The sequence below is a fragment of the Apteryx mantelli genome, chromosome 3 (genome assembly GCF_036417845.1).
Source record: "Apteryx mantelli isolate bAptMan1 chromosome 3, bAptMan1.hap1, whole genome shotgun sequence".
Lineage (NCBI taxonomy): Eukaryota > Metazoa > Chordata > Aves > Apterygiformes > Apterygidae > Apteryx > Apteryx mantelli.
In genome coordinates, this window is record NC_089980.1 from 86,925,695 (window position 1) to 86,944,976 (window position 19,282).

The following is a 19,282-nucleotide window of genomic DNA, read 5'->3' on the forward strand; positions in this document are numbered from 1 at the left end:
GCCTTCTTGCTTTATTTAAAAAAAAAAAGATACTGGCCACATGAATTGCACTGCGAGAAAACTAGTTACCAGGACTCTTATCTGTATATCATCTTGAGGACTGCCTGCAATGCAGTTTGGAGTGAAACAATTATTTAAACTATTTTCTTTACAGGGAGATTGGAGGACGGCTTCTCACAGTAGAAACTAGACTTCCAAATGACCTGCTTGAGTTTGAGGGAGACTTCTCATTAGAAGGTCTACGACTCTGGAAGACTGCGTTTTCAGCAATGACAGAAAATCCTAGACCAGTGTCTCCTCCCCGTTATGGTCACTCTACTGCTAACAAAAGAGAAACTAATAGCCATAAAACTAGTGAAGACAAAAAAATAGTCATAATGCCATGCAAGTGTGCTCCAAGCCAACAGCAGGTTCAGATGTGGCTTCATGCCAAAGAAGAGTATGAGCATTTCAAGAAATTGCCTAAGAATCATCCTGCTGAGCTGGAAAAAGCAGCCGAGAATTTCAGCTCTACAGTGTTGTCTGAAGAGCAGTCTATAGAAGTAGTAAAAGCAGCTAAAAATTTAAATTTATCTAGCCTGGAAGACGAAAGACCTTTTGTGCCTACGAAAGATTCTCCTGCTTCAGTGGTAGGTCCCACAGCAACACAAATCAAGGAAACCTGTGATAAACCTATAAGCACTGTAGGAACTTCTATAAATACTAGAAGTGACCCAGAACCCAATAAAACTCCATCTGAAAGCAAGATGCTTACTACTTCGACACTAGAACATGATAAGGAGGAGGAAGAGGAAGATTATTATGTCAGTTACAGTTCACCAGATTCGCCGGTGCTTCCTCCTTGGCAGCAAGTAGCATCTCCAGATCCTAAGCAGTCCGGTTTAGAAGATGCAGACTGGAAAAGTCAGGATGTTATTTTGTCTTCTGTGGAAGAAAATGACGTGGCACCTGTTGGAAGTGCACAGAACTCTCCATCCACCCAAGAAAACATTAGGATGCCCTTTGACACATCTCCGTTTCCGGTTGGTGAAGATCATGGAAAATCAGAATCCATCTGCCTACATAGTACACCCATCATGCAGAATAAAAATCAAGATGAAGTACCTGAAGTACTTGGTTTTACTCCTTTAACAACAGGTAAGTGCATTAAGTAAGCTTGATACACAGAAAATTTTCCTGAAAATGATAAGGAAGGATGTTATGTTTCTTTTGACATAATGAAAAAATGCCGACATCCACATAAAAATGGGCTTAAAACTGGTTTTGGTAAGGAAAAGGCCTACAAATTATTGTTAAAGTAACTAATTATGAAACTAAGTCCAGAAGCAGAACATGCTTGTGTTCCTGATGGTGTCTAGTGTCTGAATTCTGAAGTGCTGGTTAAAAACGTAATTTAAAATGTACAGTATTTTTGGTTTGGAGGTTTTTTTAAAACTTTGTTGGTTAATTGCTTAGTTTTTTTCCAAACATAGTTTCAATGTAGAGCGTAAATAACATTGCAGTGCTCAAGGTAATCATGTGAGGTTCAGTATCTTACTGACCTTGTACTATACATTCCTAAATGTGTCTAAGCACCATGTTATTACATCATAGTTGTGCTTTGAATTGGGCAGAGAATAGTTTGCATTTGCAATGTTAGCCAAAAGCCTCTGGCTGTTTCCAGCTTATTGTTTAATGTCTGGACAATATTAGGGGAGCTAAATAGCTTTGCACTACTGTATGTTTACAGAACCAAAAACCCAGAAATTGAGTCATAAGAGAGGAAATAATGCTGATGGTCTTCGAAGAGTGCTTCTAACCACACAAATGAAGGTAAATAAAGATTTAATATACAAATGTGTTTTTATTACATTACTTGTAAGTTTCCGTTCTATTTCTAAATAAAATAATCTCCACCTTGGGTTAATTAGGTACCTTTAACACATACTTATTTTGGAACTTTGTTTTTAGAATTCTGAAAGATGGGCAGTTTTCTTCTGTGGTGTTTTTTCATATACACACATGTGTGTATTTATGTGTGCATATGTATGCATATGTGTATGTATAGATATATGTATGTATTACTTTTCAGACATTGTTCAAGCATTTTCTGGAAAATTAATAGGCAGTGATGCGATAATGGCACTGGTATGCTGGCAGAGTAGAAAGGGAATGGATCGCATGAAATATCACACTTGCGTGATTTCCTTAAATAACATTTCTCCTCCTGTTACTGAAGACAGCCTACTGTGCTAGGTGTATCACTGGTCTGACCTGTAGGTTTTGGCAGGGGAGGTTGTTTGTTTGTTTGTTTGTTTCTTAACGTACTTGGATCACCCAATTCAACTAGTACTTAAGCGTACCCTTAATTAAGTACCTTTAAAAAGTGCTATCTGAAACAGGCTCAAGAGGGAATAGAGACTTACTGGTTCCTCCGTCCTCAGGCTTCTAAGAAAGCCAATGTGAATTTTTACAAAAATTGAATATCAGTATTTCAAACTGCCTCTTGCTTTACCATGAGGTTTCATTAAAATTATTCCTGAAAGGGAGAATGATACAACTGTTGTCTTCCTGCTGAAAAATGGCATGAGGAGATAGTGAAAACCTCCTTTTTGTAATTATAGTATAGCATTTACATTTTTGATAAATTTGTATTTAATTTTTACATTATTGCATTTGAATTTAGCAACCTGTAGATTTTTTCAATACTTTACTGTGTGTATTTTTCTTCAATAGAATCAGTTTGCTGCCCTTGGTGCTCCAAAGAAAGAGACTTCTCAAATTGAAGGACCATCTTTAAATAACACTTATGGTTTTAAAGTCAGTGTGCAAAACCTGCAAGAAGCAAAATCTTTGCATGAGGTAACTTACTGTTACATGTTATTGTATGACTGTTAGATGTTATTATATGATAGCTTATCAGACCTGTTTTGCAACAGCAGAATTAAAAAATCTTATTCTCCTGAGTCCTTCCCTGGCTTAAATTAGTCAGTGCGTGATGTCTGCAACTCGAAGTAGTTGCTGTGCTAGTTTCAGCTTAATCTCCAAGTGCCTTTATTTGTTAGTATTGAGCTAAATTTCACAATAATTTTGTTGAGAAGGTGGTCAACCTCATTTTACAAAAATATATACAGCTAAGGGAAAGGTTGAAGTCAGAAGGAAGAAATAATAACTTTTGTATAAAAACATTACTGAGAAAATTAGTTGATCATAACTTTTATGGATCATTTCCTTAAGAAATGAGGATTCTGGCATCATTCCATCAGCCCCTCTCCATATCTCTACATGTTACCTTCTGAACCTGTTGGCCACTTTCTACCACATTTAACAGAACGGTAGATGTCTGAAAGAGTGTTTCTTCATCTTTCATGTAGATCAGTGGTTGGTTTGAGAAGAGGGATCAAAATCAGTGCTGGAGGAAGGGATGCAGTGTGAATACAGTCCTGCTGTGTTTGGCTGCCAACTGGCCAGCTAGCAGGTGTGCACTCGCAGGCAGTCATCGCATCCGTGGCTTGGGGTTAGCTCCTGACCCGCTTATAGATGAGATGGGGAGACAGAAGTTTTATGTGCTGAGTAAATGACATAGGAGAAGTCTCAAGGAACTAATGATACTGTAGGGAATGAAGATACGGTTTGATAGTAAAATTTTATGATTTTTGTAGTGATTCAGGATGCAAATCTAGAGGAAATCAGTCTGCCCCCATGGTAGCTTACTCAGAAATTTTTTTATAACTCTTTACTTTCCATTGTAACCCCCTCAGGTACTCAGTAGTCCAGTTTGTCAACCATATTACTCAAGACAGCAGAGCAACAACATAGTGTCAAAACAGTATGATATGCTATTTTGAAGACTGTTTTAAAAAGAAAAAAAAACAGTAACAAGCATTTTCTTAATGCAAACCATTCTGCAAAAATGTATGTCAGAATAATATGGAAGTTCATTAATGACAGTGAAGGGAAAGATAGGTTTTCTCCATATCTTTTCATAAGTGACTTAAGCTCTTCATGCTTGTTTCCATATCTTGGGGGAGGGAGGAAAAGGAAAATAAAAAGACTGACAGTGATACTTCTTTTCTCATCAATGTGGAAACTGAATTCAGCACAATATGCAAAGCTCTTTGAAAATGCTGTAAGAATTTAATATTTGTTAAAATTTAGTATTTCTATTTATTTGTATTTTCTGATTTTGATAAAACTCAGAAAGAAATACTGAATTTTAATAATTGAGTATAAAAAAGCATTTAGTGATTAATCTTTTTGTGCAAAAAAGCGCTTTTTATGGAAAAAGTGAGAGAGATACATGTTTAATCACTTCTCTTAATTTTTCAGGTGTGTTGGTTATAGTATAAGATGACCATATAAATATATCATGCCCTTGTCTGCAATGAGTTTGTTTGCATTAATAATCTCCTCTGAAATTTGTTTGAAGAAAGCTCCAAAACATACTAATTTATTGTATTTGTTTATTGGTAGGTCCAACACCTTACCCTCATCAGTATGGAGTTACATGCTCGAACCAGACGCGATTTGGAGCCAGACCCAGAGTTTGATCCTATCTGTGCTTTATTCTATTGCATCTCATCAGACACAGCACTGCCAAATACTGATAAAAAGGAAATCATTGGTGCTATAGTGATTGATAGAGACAGGATACTCTCAAGCCAAGGTTCCTATTTCTTTTTTTCTTTATGTACTTTACAAAAATGCTTATTTCATAATAATCAAACAGTAGCAAGCAAAATATAATCGAGTATGTGTATTACTATTTAGCTCATTTAATTTTGTCTTGTTGACTGTTGGATGAATGGCCATATTAAACATAGAGTTTTCCTGCTTATATCTTCCTAAGAACCATTGCATGGGCTGTAAACCACAAATATTATACGCCTGTGGAAAATATCTATGTTTGCGTATTTGTGGACAAGCTCCTGCAGTGTTCTAAAAGTATAAAGAGGAAAACCTGCCTTAGTTTCCTGCTCAAGCTGCTGGATAGCTACAAGTAGAAAATGTTAAAGCAAGACAGTATGTTTTATATTTTACTTAAGGGTTATTTTTGTGGTTTTATCTGATCCTTTCAGGATCTAAACAGGGGCCCTTATTCTATTGTACCTTTTTGGCTTTGTTTAGACCAGTGATACTCAACCTGTGGCTCTAGAGCCGGATGTGGCTCTTCATGGCCCTACAGGCGGCTCTCGCAATGTAGGCATCTGATCGGCGCTCCACTCTATCAGGCAGCGCGGGGAGCACTGAGCAAATGGACCAGCAGTGTGGGAGTCGCTGAAGTTCCCCCTCCCATAGGGGGAAAGAAAAGGAGCTGCTGGGATCCCCCCACAGGTAAGAGTAGAGATCACCTCCAACCCAGCAGCCGTGGGGCAGAATGGGGAAAAACTCGCCCTTTTGCCCTTCCACCCCTCCTCCCCACTCCTTCTTCCTAGCAGCCAGAAGGGGTTGAAGACAGAATGCTGCTGGGAGAGGGGATGCTAATGTGTCATGTCGTGATGTATCAATATGTGATGATGATGAGGCAGCATCATCACACATTGAAGTGTCATGATGGGAAAAAAAAATCACACTGTTGATACTTGATTTTTTTATGGTGCTCTACAACTCCATTTAACAAAGAAGTGGCTCTCCAGCTGTTAAAGGTTGAGTACCACTGGTTTAGGCTAGTAAAAAAAAAAAAAAAAATTGTCTTTATTTTAAGGTTTCTTTGGCATTGCGAATGTGTACTAAACCACAAAATACTGTCTAAAATTAAAAAGCATGGACAAAAACCTATCAAAAACAAATTTAGCATCAAAGCAACAGCTCCTTCTTTTACCAGTTTATTTTTCAAAGTATTGTAGATATTTTATGATGTTAGGCTAAGTCCCTATTTATTTTCAATAAAATTTATTCTGGTATATGCTTGTTACTATCTTTTTTTAAAGAATACCTCCATTACCTTACTAAGATTTGTCACAGTATAGAATTTTATGGCTCCTTAGGTGTGTGCCACTATGATAAATTATCAAGAAAGCTTTTTGTAAAGAGGTCCAATAATATATTGAAAAAAACGAAGGTTCTGATCTGGCTTTGTTAGTGCAATAAAATGCTGTTTACATGCTATTGTGACATTTCTTGCTTTAATTGATATGTGCTGTTAATATTTTCTTGGTTAGAACTTGTTGGGTTCCCTGTGGAGTGACTTGGCATTGAGATACACCTTTTTCCCTTTTTGTATTATTATTGCTTTGTAAGTTACAGTACTCATTTTAACATCTATTTCTGAAAGCACACTTTTTTAATTATGAAGATGCTAAGAATGTGTCAAAGTGGAATGCCTTGTAAAAACCACAGATTGTTACCTTAATCAGAGATATTACAATCTGTTGTATAAAGAAAATTAAAAAACAAAGTATTTGTGTTGCACACTATACTTCATCTAAAGGGTTTCTTTATACAGAAAGGCAAATGCTCAGTTCCTGCATGCATGTGAATTTAGCTATTATACATACATTATCAATGTAGACACTCTTACTGCACACTAAGTGTGCAGAGTTGGTAGTGTGCTGAAAGCTGTGTATTAACCTTCCTGTCTAAATAAGTCTTTATATTTGACTGGGTTAATTTTCCATTTCTATTAGTGGCTTAGCAGTGTTTTTAGTAAGTGTACTGAAAAAGAAAACTATTCTATGTTATTTGGCAAAGCACTATTTTAGTTTGGTGATTAAAATATATATTTTGCACAAGAACATTGTTTGAGATATCATATAGTCCTTTAATATTTCTTCCTCAAAATTAATTCTCTCATAGCTGGATTCTTTAATATATAAAATGGTGACATTTCTCTTTTGAGTCAGTGGGAATTTCTGCAAGATTACCACTGTGGTATAGTTTTACAAAGTGAAAGGAAGTAACTCTTCCACCCAGTAGGAACAAAATAATTCCATGGGATTAATTGTATTAATAATTAATGTTAAAGATAAAAATAGGATGTATTCTATACAATTTTTTTTCATTTGTATGTTTTATTCTAAAGCAATGGTGTTGACCAAAGTAATGAAATTCCTTCTAAAATTTAATGATTTGTTTTACTTATTTTCTAGGGAGCAGAGACCAAGCCCCCTTGCTCACAAGATCTGGAGTTACAGGACTAGAAGTCAGTTACACTACTGATGAAAGAACTCTTTTCCAGGAAGTAGTGAATATTGTAAAAAGGTAGCATATCTGTACGTTCTGCTTTTATTTTTCAGGCTTGGTACAGCAGATTTAGTTCCTTCAACCCTTGCCATTCTCTCAAATACTGTTTTTTGTTGTTGTTGTTTCCCTCAAAGGCTTATTTCTAGAATGGACAAGCATGATGGTCTCTTGAATAAAAATATTTTCTGCTTTTCCTTTTCTCTGACAGCAAGCACAATCAGATCCTCTTAAGCAGCTGAATTACAGTCTTGAAACTAATCAGCCATATAAGTAATCTTCTTTAACATATAACCTTTTCCATTAATCCTAGAATTCATTACACATCTCTCTCTCAAACCCTCAGTGTAGGAGATATTAACAGTGCTTAGAGCTTTAGAACCCCCCTCAAATGGGAAGAAGTTTTCTAGGGACTTTGCAAGCAAGCCCAGAAAAACCTACTTCATACTGAAACTTGTATGGACAGATTACAGTAACAAGTAGGTGAAAATTAGTTTCCTTCCTTAGTTTTGTCTTCTCTGAATGGAAACTCCCTGCTCCATCAGATTGGAAAACTTCTGGTTTTCCCCATCTCCGCCAAGGCTGGGAGACCTGTTTGGTATCCCTTTCTGCTGGTGAGTGTGTGGAACTGCAGACGTCTCTTCAGGGCCTACTGACAAATGTGCGAAGCCATAAAATTACAAGGAAAAATAACCAGATTTAAACTATGAATCACCCTGCTGGAATACAGGCTCAGAAAAAAAGTGTACTAGGCAGAGTACATTTGCAATTCTCTCTCTCTCCAAGCAGAAAACTTCTGATGAGAAAGACATTGACCAACCCCAAGAAGCCAGAATACAAAAAGAGTTGCTGAATGCAACCAACACAGGGTGGGTCCTGAAAGAGCAGCAGATCCCTGTTCAGAGAAGACAAAATTCAGGTAAGGAAGCTAATTTTATTTTTCTCTTTTGTGGAAATCTAATGCTCCATCAAACTTAGGAAAATTCCTGACAATAAAAAGCTGTCAATAAATTAAGAATCCTCCAGCAGTTGGGAGGAAGTTTTTTTTGTTGTTGTTGTTGTTTTTAAAGGGACAGTATGTAAAGAGCATGCGAGAGAACTCAGCAGTTAGAATGTGTGTTTGTCACTGAAGAACACCAGAAGTCTACGTCTGAAGGCATTACTGGATGAAAAAAAGCATGCCAGTTTTGTAGTACTTCAAGATGGAATGTACCAACCACCAGGCTGCTGACTGACAAGTCTCCTCTTAAGAGATCTTCTCTTTCAACAGTGTGCTAGCATGCCTTTTGGACTCAACAACTTTATCTTCAAAGATTCAGTTAGGTAACTTTTATTCTTAGAAGATAACAGATTTGATCCCTTCATTGGGAAGGGAACTACTGCTGCTTACAGTTCTTCCTAGTCTACTTCCTTCTCCCATCTATGCAATATCACATAAGGGATCAGACTTCTAGTGAACTCTCTGCAGATGTATTTTTAAAGCTTGGACCACATCTACAGTTTGCAGCTTTTTTCCACCTTATTTTGTGTAGCCTAGGGCAAGACGAGAATAATTTTTTTCTGGATTAAATGAAAGCTGTTTTTTGTTTCTTGGGTGCAAAATAAGGGTCTAGATTCAGAACAGGTTTAACTGAAAGAAAAAGCAAGATAATACTTGATAAAAAGTAGTTGACTGCAAAAATCTTCCTAAGTGGAAAATGAACTAGAAGATTGAGAAACAATATATTTCCCAGAGTAAACAAGGAACTTTAATGAAAACTTTCAGCATCAGGAGTTCTTTTTAAAACAACCTTTTGTTGCTGTTTTTAGCATTGGGGTGGCAGGAGGGAGGTGGGGCTTTTACTGTATTCTCTGTCATAAGCTAGGTACTCTAGTTGTTCTGGTAGGTCCACTTAATAGTAGGTCTGCTAGATTAGAGAAAGAAAACAATCAGGCCTGTTTAAGAAGTATTACTACTCAGGGTCCATGAAACAATACTCAGAAACACTTTAATTTATCAGTAGAGGACCATATTGGTGTTTTGCATATTGATATATGCATCAGGCTGGAGGATAGTAGGTTCTTGGGACCAAGTAGCATGTTCAGCATGACCACAGCTTGCTTTAGGTTTATGTTTCTGGCCTCTTTGGATGTTGGAGGGAAGGGTGGAAGAGCGTAATTGCAGATACCTAGCAAGGTGAATGACAGAATATCTATTCAATCTTGATTGTCGGTACCAGGAACAGACTTCATCAGCTTGTTGGTACACTTGTTATCAGCTGTGGGAAATTGTTTCATGCAGTCCAATTGAAGATTTCTTGTATCAGTTCCCATTTCTAGTCATTCTCTTAGCACTGGCCTAATTCTTACTGACATTACGGAATATATTAATTTGTTTCAAGTTCAGATCTCTCTGTGTAGGCTTTTGCTTTCATTCTGTTTTGGTTATAGAAAGCAAGAAATGCTTGTTTCTGTCACTTTTTGTCAATAGCTGTAAATTCTGGAGGAGCATGTTAGAGAAGTCTTGACCTTTGTTCCCAGCACACAGGTGAGAAGAGGAGAAGGTGTTTCTTGGAAAATGTATCACTTTTAGTTTGAGGTGAGATTCTTAGCTCAACAGTCTCTTTTCAATCAGAAATCTGCAAGTTTATTGCCTTTGAACAAATGACCCAGGGTATCTACACTAATAATCTTTACAGCATACTGGTTGATACTGAGAAACAGAGATGTTGAAGCAAAGTAGAACTATAGATCTATACCTATAAATCAATAGGCTTTAATGCTTTCTAATGGTTTATTTGCAGGCTATACCATTAGCCCTGTATCAATGAAGAGTGCTTTCCAAATCAGAGTTTTCATAGTGGAGTTAAAGTTACTCTTTTCTGTCTTCGTTGAAGACCAGTATTGCTCCAGAAAGTTCAGTGGAAGTGATGAACTGAAGTTGGATCCAGTTATGCCTCCACTGTGAAGTTGTCCAGACAGTGCTAAATCTGAATGACCATGATAAGATAAACATGGTTTTCCTAGATGCCCATAAAGTAAATACTAGCTTAAAAGTTATTCTTGAAATTAATAGACATTGTCTCCAATTAACTTGGGGCAATTGGCAAATGAAAATAAGTCATCTTGAGGTCTGTAGAACAACAGAACTGTTCTCTTGGATCATGATCTGTGATTTCATTTATGCTGAAAACTACCAGATTTGTACAAATAGTAAGGGCAATAAGCACCTTTATTTCTAGGAGATTGTTAGTGAGAGTGATTCAGCTGTGAAATGAGAGCACTCATAAATGTGGGTACCAAAATATGTGTAGAGGCAGCTAAAAGAAAGCACTGCAGTTTAAAGGGTATTTTAGAATTCTCTTTGATTCTAAAGGGAAATATTGAGCTGCTTGAGGACTGAGAGGTAGAGAACAGTCTGAAACAAAGAGGTGAGTTTGGAGGAGACAGGGAAGAGTTAAATTCTCAGAGGAACTAAAGAGTAAACAGCATGGATTTGGAACAAAGAAAAGCACAATTATTAAGTTTCTCCTTGGTACATGGACAGCTGTCTTGGAGTTTGAGAGGACGCTGCACTACACAAGTCTAGTTTTCCCTTCTTTGGTGAGCGGTCCACTTGGCTGTAAACAAGAAAATAGGACTTGAGCTCAAAACTCGTGTAAATCAGCTGAAAAACAACCTCCTTGCCATCTTTTGCAGCCAGTGAGGACGATCTACGAATGCAGGAACTGTAAACTCTTCAGAGTTGCCACAGGGGAGATTCACTTTTTCTTGATATGGAGCTGTCCTACAGGATTCTCTCATGCTGCCAGAAGTCTGTTTAGGTCCCTGAACAGACCTTCTCTTTACCAGGAGGAGTCAGCTGCAGTGAGCTGGAGAAAAGCTGGAAGAATCTGTCTACCTGAAAACAAAATAAAACAGAACTATCTTTCTGTCTGAACATAAAAGCAGAAGAATGGGTAAATACATTCACATAGCTCCATCAACCAGTCAGTACAGAAGATAGGAAAGCTGGCTGTTGGAGGAGGAGGAAGAAGGGAAAACAGCTACAGAAAAGCATTTGTCTTGGAGATTCAAAAAAAGCAGGAAAACTAGAGTTACCCAAGCCTGATGGAGCAGTGGATTCCCATGAAAGAGAAATTAAATGTCTGGGCCTCTTCAGTTTTAGGGCAAGTTATCCCCCTCTTCTGTAAGTGTAAATACCACTAGACAGCAGAAAAAAGCTGGTCCTGCAAGCATGAGAGGAGATTTGGGGAATTCATGTGGGATTGCACAGTCCCCATCTCTGTGACACGCAGAGGATTTGAAAACAGAATGGGCTTGCAAAAACCTAGTAGATTCACTGTTGCATGAGACTCGACAGCCACCCACTGCTCTTTGTCCCCATGGAAGTAGTTTCTGGTAAAAGTCTAACACCACAGTATAAAGGTATAAGATTTTTAAAAGTCTTTGGGGGTAAATCATTTGTAATTTAATTGTTTTTAAATACTTAACATTTAAATATGTTATATAATGTTTTTCTTGTAAAGCATGGTGCTAACCAAATTTTTATATTAGATACGCAGTGCTATATTTGTTCTTCTGTAAATGTTCTAGCAGCGTTTCCAATTTAAAATAGAGATGTCTTAATCTAACCTTCTTTTCTCAGGCTAGTATCATCTTCTGAGGAGTTTTCCTGTAGAAATCTCTACTTAATGTCCTGTATCAACTTCATGGATTTTTATTGTCCAAAGCAAACTGGAAAAAATGTTTTCAGAGATTTCAGTTATGTACTTGAGTCACCAAGTATTCTGCTGCCATGCACAGTTACTGCTTTTGTCTGTGTCATAGGTCTAGCCTAATTTTTTCCCCCCATTTCTCTTAATTTTAGCTGGAAGAGAAATAGCGATCAGGAAAAGCAGACGCATGATAGAAGGGAAGGCATTATTGTGAGCTTTACTGTCCATTCATGAAATCAAATCTTTCTTATCAAACAAGAAAGAGGAGGAGGTGGTGTAATGGCACATACAACTTAGCTAGAAAGGAAAATAATCATATTTCTTCTCTCTGCAGTATGTATGAGTTGAATGCTAATGCTGTCGTCTTTAAATCCTGCCAGTATAAATGCTGCTCTTCATCTTTGCGGAGAGACTGGCAACAGCATGCAAAACAGTATCAGTGCCCATCCTTTTAACAGACGAGAGTGCTCTATGCTGGCAGGCACACCTCTTATCCTGTCATGTTAGTCCTAGCCAACAGCTTTTGAATATCAGTGTTACAATGTACTAGTTTCTTGCAGGTGTAGAAGCTGGTCTCATCACAATTTATTTTAATAAGATAGCTTAACTGATGATGAAAACCAGCTGGATAGTATACTGTATAAAGTTATAAAAAGAGAGGATGAAAAATATAAAACTTGTCCCCTCTTCAGCTCACAGCCTGTCTTCTTTGTGGTACCACATGAAATGGGCTTTTCCCACCACCTGATGGAAGAGAGAGAGAAAGAGAAAAAGACCTGGGCTGAACTCTCCCCACACGAGTTAAACCTTGGGCCTACCTGTTCTTACTGCCATTTGGAATAATGTCATCTTTTAGCTCCAGACATCTCTTCTTCTCTAATAGCAAAAAGTATACCACAGGAGGCCTCAAGAGATGACACGCTGGCCAGTTTGTGCAGCCTGGTACATGGGGTCATGCTGGAGGAGAGGGCACTTCTGCTGCATAAATTGAGACAAAGTTGGTCTGCGAGGAAATGAGAAGCAGGAAACAGTTGTGTGCCTCATGCTATGTGTAAGAGACCTGCTAGGTCTGTTAATCCTGCTGCATAAGGTAGACCTGAGCACTGTAATGCAGGAGTTTGGGGTCCAAACATTGCAGATATTTGATAGAAAGGCGTTCTACTTGTATATAATACCATTTGTTTTGTTTTTTCCTCCAAAGATAATTCGGAGATACATGCAAACACTTTAATAAAAATTGTTATTTTGATTATAAAGTTAAGCAGTTAGGATAGGAAATATGTAAGTATCCATAAATTTGTTAATACTAATTCTAGTCTTTTTTGCATATACATTTTGAATGTATACAGATACACAAACAAAATACATATACGTGAAACTGTTACTGCAGTATCTGAGCAGCTCAGTTGGTGGTGGTGTGTTTATCATTATTCATGCCTTTGGAAAGATACCACTTGGATCCAAGTTTTCCAAATGGGAAACTGAATCATGGAAACTAAGGGTCTGTGTTTACTGGGAAGTTGTGGGCAATACACTGGGGTCTGACTTACCATTTACTAGCTACTCTACCTTGATTTTCCATGTAGATAACTTTGTATGAGAGCTGTCTGACTGAAATTTAGACATCTACATTTCATTGTCTAAGTAGTAACTCTGATCTCCATTTATATTAAATGGAAAGAATAACATCTCATTCTGCAAAAGGAGGCTAAAGCATATGGATGGTTCACCTGAAAGGGCCTTTTTTTCCTCCATTGATGAGACCAGCTTATAAACCTTGAGATGCCTAAATTAGTTGAAATGAAACCCTTCCCTTAATGTACATGCAGTGTCTAGCTGGAAGGAAAAGCAGAACAAGTAATGCACTGTAAAGCGATGCTATATGATTCAGTAACTTGCCATTATAGGCAGTCCTTAAATGACCTGTACAAGCAGGATTCTGAGTTCAGAACTAGCATATTCCACTTTCCATCTTTTGAGTGGTAAACTTTGAAACCTAAATGTAGATTTACATAAGAATTGTTTAAGATACATAATTTAAGTTAAGCTCAACAGTTGATTCTCACAAAAAGGCGTGCATCTGAAAGCATCATAAAAAATTAGTGTTTTTATGTCTAGACTTATAAAACTTCTTCCCATCTGAAGCAGACGAGAAACAAGTCTTAAGATTATATGCAGATGATATAGAGGTCTTTTTATCCATTAGCTTAAAAGTGAATAGAAAGATTAACTTGAGAAGTGGTGAAATGTTGTATTCAGGTGCAATACAAACAGAAATATTTGCAAGAATAATACAATAGCCCACTAAAATTTGGTTAAGTAAGGAGTGAGGTAGGTAATGCTCCTCTTCTGCAAGGAAAAAAATACAAAGCAACTTTCCTTCATCACAGATGGTAATTGCTAGTGTACTTCTGGCAACTTGCTGCTTCCAACAGTATGATGGGATCTATTTGGTAACGACTTAAAAGAGCAAGCCACCCATGGCATAATGAATACTGTTTTCTGCACCATGTAAGCAGTTATTCACAAGTTTCTCATTCAAATACACATCTGTCATGGCACCTGTCTGCATAATGTCTTGCTCTGCATAAAATCTACAAGTGTTTTCCATTTCCATATGAAACCAGTTTTCAAATAGGAACATAAATTTCTGTTTCTGTAATGTTTTCCTTCATTTTGAATAATCAGTAACATTTTGCAATATGCTAGTACCAGAATAGTCTAGTTGCAAGAATTAATGTGAAAATGTGTTAATTTTTCAAGTTTATTTTATGACTATTTAAACCATTACATAATTCCTTTTTATTTCAAAGCTTAGATGGAGACTATTCATAATTTTGGAACCCTAATTGGCAATCATTTTGTATTTTCCGGAGCAGCAAGTGGTGATAACCCTTTTTGACATCGTGGTTCTGTTGCTGCAAGGAACTGCAGGCTAGCTTTATTCATTTGTTCGTAAAAAGTTCCAGGCAGCTTTGTTTTTGTACCAGTTGCTATGGGTAGAATAGAGTTCAGAAATGAGTAACTGTTTCCTTCACTCCTGATCAGTTTGCTGTGTCCAGAAGCAAAGAACCATTCATTTGACCTGAACAGCAAATAGCAAAATAGCCCCCAAATTCAAAGGTCTAGTCTTTTAATATCTCTATAATGCTATAAATTTAAAAATTACTTTATATCTTTTGCTTTAGCCAAAAATTGTATTAAAGCCATCCCTTCACAGGTGGAAATAGGTCGTAATATGGATTTTGTAACTTACGCTAGCTGATGCAAAATCCCAAATTGTAATAAAGACTTAGCCCTGCTGAATAAAAAGTCAGATGATACTTTTTCTCTTATTTTTAACAAAAATTTAGTGTCCGTGGCAGAAGTGCAGAGAACCTTTTTTTTGAAACTATTCTTAGAGTAGTTGCGACTTTAAGTTGTCAAATACCTTTGGCCAGGACACACAAGCAAGGAAGACACCTTCCCATTAAATGAAAGTCTGAAGCATCATTTGTCATGTCTATGATATAACTTTAACTTAGGATTTGAGGATAGAGTGTTCTCCTATATCTCACAGTCAACGAATGTTGGCATTTTTTGATCTGTTTAAGGATCAAAAGGTATGGCGATCCTGCCCATAAGCTGACGCCCTTGCCTGCTTTTCCCAAAACCCAAGGTCTGCAAGCGTGCATCTTGTTGCGGGGTTGGACATTGTCTGTGGCACAGGACCCTCAGGTTGTTGTCTTCTACCTCCTGAGGACTGCCGTGTAGTCATTCAGTTGCACTGAATCCTGCCTGCTGGGACTCAAAACCCCCTGACTGAGCTGCATTGAAAGATGCAGCTATCCTTCCCAGTAAAGCCACCTTTCTTTTTGTGGTATAAAATTAATCGCAGAATCACAGGATGGTTGAGGTTGGAAGGGACCTCTGGAGATCATCTAGTCCAACCCCACTGCTCAAGCAGGGTCACCTAGAGCACGTTGCACAGGATTGCATCCAGGCGTGTTTTGAATATCTCCAGAGAAGGAGACTCCACCACCTCTCTGGGCAACCTGTTCCAGTGCTGTCACCCTTACAGTAAAGAAGTTTTTCCTCATGTTCAGATGGAACTTCCTGTGTTTCAGTTTGTGTCTGTTGCCTCACATCCTGTCGCTCGGCACCACTGAAAATAGTCTGGCCCCATCCTCTTGAGACCCTCCCTTTAGATATTTTTATACATCCATAAGATTTCCTCTCAGCCTTCTCTTCTCCAGGCTAAACAGGCCCAGCTCTCTCAGCCTTTCCTCATAAGAGAGATGCTCCAGTCCCCTAATCATCTGTGTAGCCCTTCGCTGGACTTGCTCCAGTAGTGCCACATCCCTCTTGTACTGGGGAGCCCAGAACTGGACACAGTACTCCAGATGTGGCCTCACCAGGGCTGAGTAGAGGGGGAGGATCACTTCCCTTGACCTGCTGGCAATGTTCTGCCTAATGCAGCCCAGGATACCATTGGCCTTCTTTGCCACAAGGGCACGTTGCTGGCTCATGGTCAACCTGTTGTCCACCAGCACTCCCAGGTCCTTCTCAGCAGAGCTGCTTTCCAGCAGGTCAACCCCCAACCTGTACTGGTGCATGGGGTTATTCCTCCCTAGGTGCAGGACCCTGCCCTTCCCTTTGTTGAACTTCATGAGGTTTCTCTCCACCCAGGTCTCCAGCCTGTCCGGGTCTCTCTGAATGGCAGCACAGCCTTCTGGTTTATCAGTCACTCCCAGTTTTGTATCATCAGCAAACTTGCTGAGGGTGCACTCTGTCCCTTCATCCAGGTCGTTGATAATAGAAATACGATGTTGCTTTGGTCAATCGCTTTCTGCACAGCCCAAGAAAATTCTTAGCCTCTTATCCTGCAAGTGACCAGCTTCCTAGGCCATGACTTCTGTTTTTAATAATGCCTACTCGAAGGGTGGGTGATACAGGCTCCTCCAAGCTAACTCCTACCTGAGCGTTGACTTCAAAGTCACCTTGCTTGTCCTGTCTGGTCAGCTCTTCTCTGAGGCCTGAGTTGGAAGATAGGCAGTGACTGTGTCAGAAAACTGCCTTTTCTGTGTCTTATACCTGACCCAATCAAATTTTCCACCTGGCATGAGGTATAGCATAAAATGAGCTTTTCTTGTGCATCTTATAGAAAGAAGTTGTTATCTTAAAACTAGAGGAATTTAAATAGAACGAGTAATTATGGTTGCTTTTATCCATGTTTCATTTTTGACAAATTACTCAACTGCAAATTGTAACTTTCTCAATAAGAAGAGTTACCATTTAGGACCAGAAATGTCCTCTGATTATAATTATTATAATAAACTACATTGCAGTATGCATGACACATTGGTATTTGCAAAGTATTCAGTTATCTTAGTAGCAAACTGCGTCTTTTCTCACAGGGCTGTTGCTCAGGCAGCAACAGTAAAAGCATGGAAACGCTTTCCTCGAAGGTGAACTTTTCTATTTTATAAGCAAAAATAGTACAACAAAGTTTGAAGCTACTGGACTATATTTTATTGCAAATCTGTCTTGTGCCAGTAGTCAGGCTGTAGTTATGATCAATATAGCATATCTAAAAGCTGATTAGATCCAGATATTGTTCTTTATTTCTAAAGACAGAAATAACAGTATAAAAAAATTGATTGCTTTCCCAATGAAAATACTCTTTCTAAAGAATGTTTCGGTTGTACGTTATAGAAAATCCTACAAGTTTGCAAGAGAGTTGTCTGTGTTTTAAATATTGTCTCCTAGACCAGATGCTGCTTTCATAGAAATTCACTGTGGCTTTTTTTTTTTTGGTTAAAATCACCATGACTAGAATGAAATTCTGTTTATGCTCTGCTCATGGAAAATGTTTTCTTAAATAATATGAAGCTCATTTTCCTTTTTCCCCCTCTCCAGATATGACCCAGACATTTTGCTAGGCTATGAAGTCCAGATGCGTTCCTGGGGTTATCTCTTACAGAGGGCTGCTGCACTAAATGTTGGTTTATGCCAGATGATTTCTCGTGTGCCAGGTAAGTTACTGCATAGGGCTTCAGTTCAGTTCCAACGGAAATGAGTTGAAATATGCAAGTAAATTAAAATAAATGCAGGGTAATTTTTGGTATGGAATGCTGTTGTTGCTGTTACACTGTTACAGGTATAATTACAAAAAAAAAAAATTGAAATTCCAGTGTGGTACTGGTTTTCACTGTTTTCTGAATTTTGAAATTCCTTGTGTATTCCACTTCTGGGTATGTCCTGTATCCATGAATCTAGACTCATTTTGAATAGTTGTGTGTGTGTTTCTTCCAGGCCTCCATCTTGCATGCCAATATCCCAAAGCAGAAAGCTTAAGTAGAGCTGCTGAAACTGCTCCCCAGTGCTATCTTGTTACCATCACTGACAAACAATTCTGTTTTCTGTGCATTGTGCATTTTTTCAGTGTTACTTCTAATTGTAATTCCATAGAACAAATAAATTACAGAAAGTTTTGAATTCCTGGAGGTTCTCCTGCTACAAAACCTTCTCTTCCTTCTCCTTGGCTTCAGTCATATGCAGATATGTTATTCAAGGTACCTACCATAATCATAATAGACAGTTTCTGTGACTGGGGTATGAGGACGTAAAAATGTTTCTGAGCAGTGTTCTTCCTGGTCAGCAACCCTGTAATAAAAACTCTGCCTAAATAGCTGTTCTGGTACTAGGGGGAAACATTCCTGACCTGACTGTTGAATGCTTTCCTCCAACATTCAGGAAAAGATCTGTTTTTCCTTGCAAACTTGAGGAAAGTTATCCAGGAGAATGGCAAGCTGATGTCTGTACTTAGCAAATTAATAGAAACTATAATGCTGAAGAGTGGAATTAGTGAACTGCTGTATAAATGCGATACACTTGAGAAGAGTCAGCATCGCTTTTGTAAAGTGCAGAACTGTCTCTCATTATTATTATTATCAGAAAAGAAGTGGATGAGGGAGATTTGATTTTAAAAATCAAAATCCCCCCCCCCCCCACGCCCAAGCAGCTTTTGACAGGGCTCTTGCTGAAGATCTGTACAGGAACTATGTAGCCATGGCATAAGAAGTGCTTGCCTGTGATTGTCCTATTAAAAACTTGATCCTCTTGTTCAGTAATGACTGAACAAGCAAATGAAATGTTAGGAATTATGGAGAAAGGAAGAGAGAAAGCAGAATTTGTATGTATGAATCTGTAGTGTGTCTGCACCTTAAATACTGCAGTACTGGCCTCTTCCTCACCTCTCCCCAATCAAAATGGATATAAGAGAACTGGGAAAGATGAGAAGGGTAATCCAAAGGTGGCTAGTGACTAAATAAGTTAGGACTCCAGAAATGACAAAACTGAGAAAGGAAGATAGAAGCCTATAAAATCTTCGGGGATATTAAGGGAAATAGCGATTGATTGTTCATGGTCTTTTCCAATACAAAAAC

General features: G+C 38.1%; 1 protein-coding gene across 1 annotated transcript in view; it reads left to right on the forward strand.

Annotated features, from left to right (window-relative positions):
* Positions 1-19,282, forward strand: part of REV3L (REV3 like, DNA directed polymerase zeta catalytic subunit) — a 123,073-nt gene that overhangs the window by 80,034 nt on the left and 23,757 nt on the right. The window contains exons 14-19 of the mRNA XM_067293846.1: positions 155-1,137; positions 1,730-1,812; positions 2,716-2,841; positions 4,453-4,645; positions 7,068-7,179; positions 17,754-17,869. Coding sequence (XP_067149947.1) covers positions 155-1,137; positions 1,730-1,812; positions 2,716-2,841; positions 4,453-4,645; positions 7,068-7,179; positions 17,754-17,869 — 1,613 coding nt within the window. The remainder of the gene's footprint in view (positions 1-154; positions 1,138-1,729; positions 1,813-2,715; positions 2,842-4,452; positions 4,646-7,067; positions 7,180-17,753; positions 17,870-19,282) is intronic.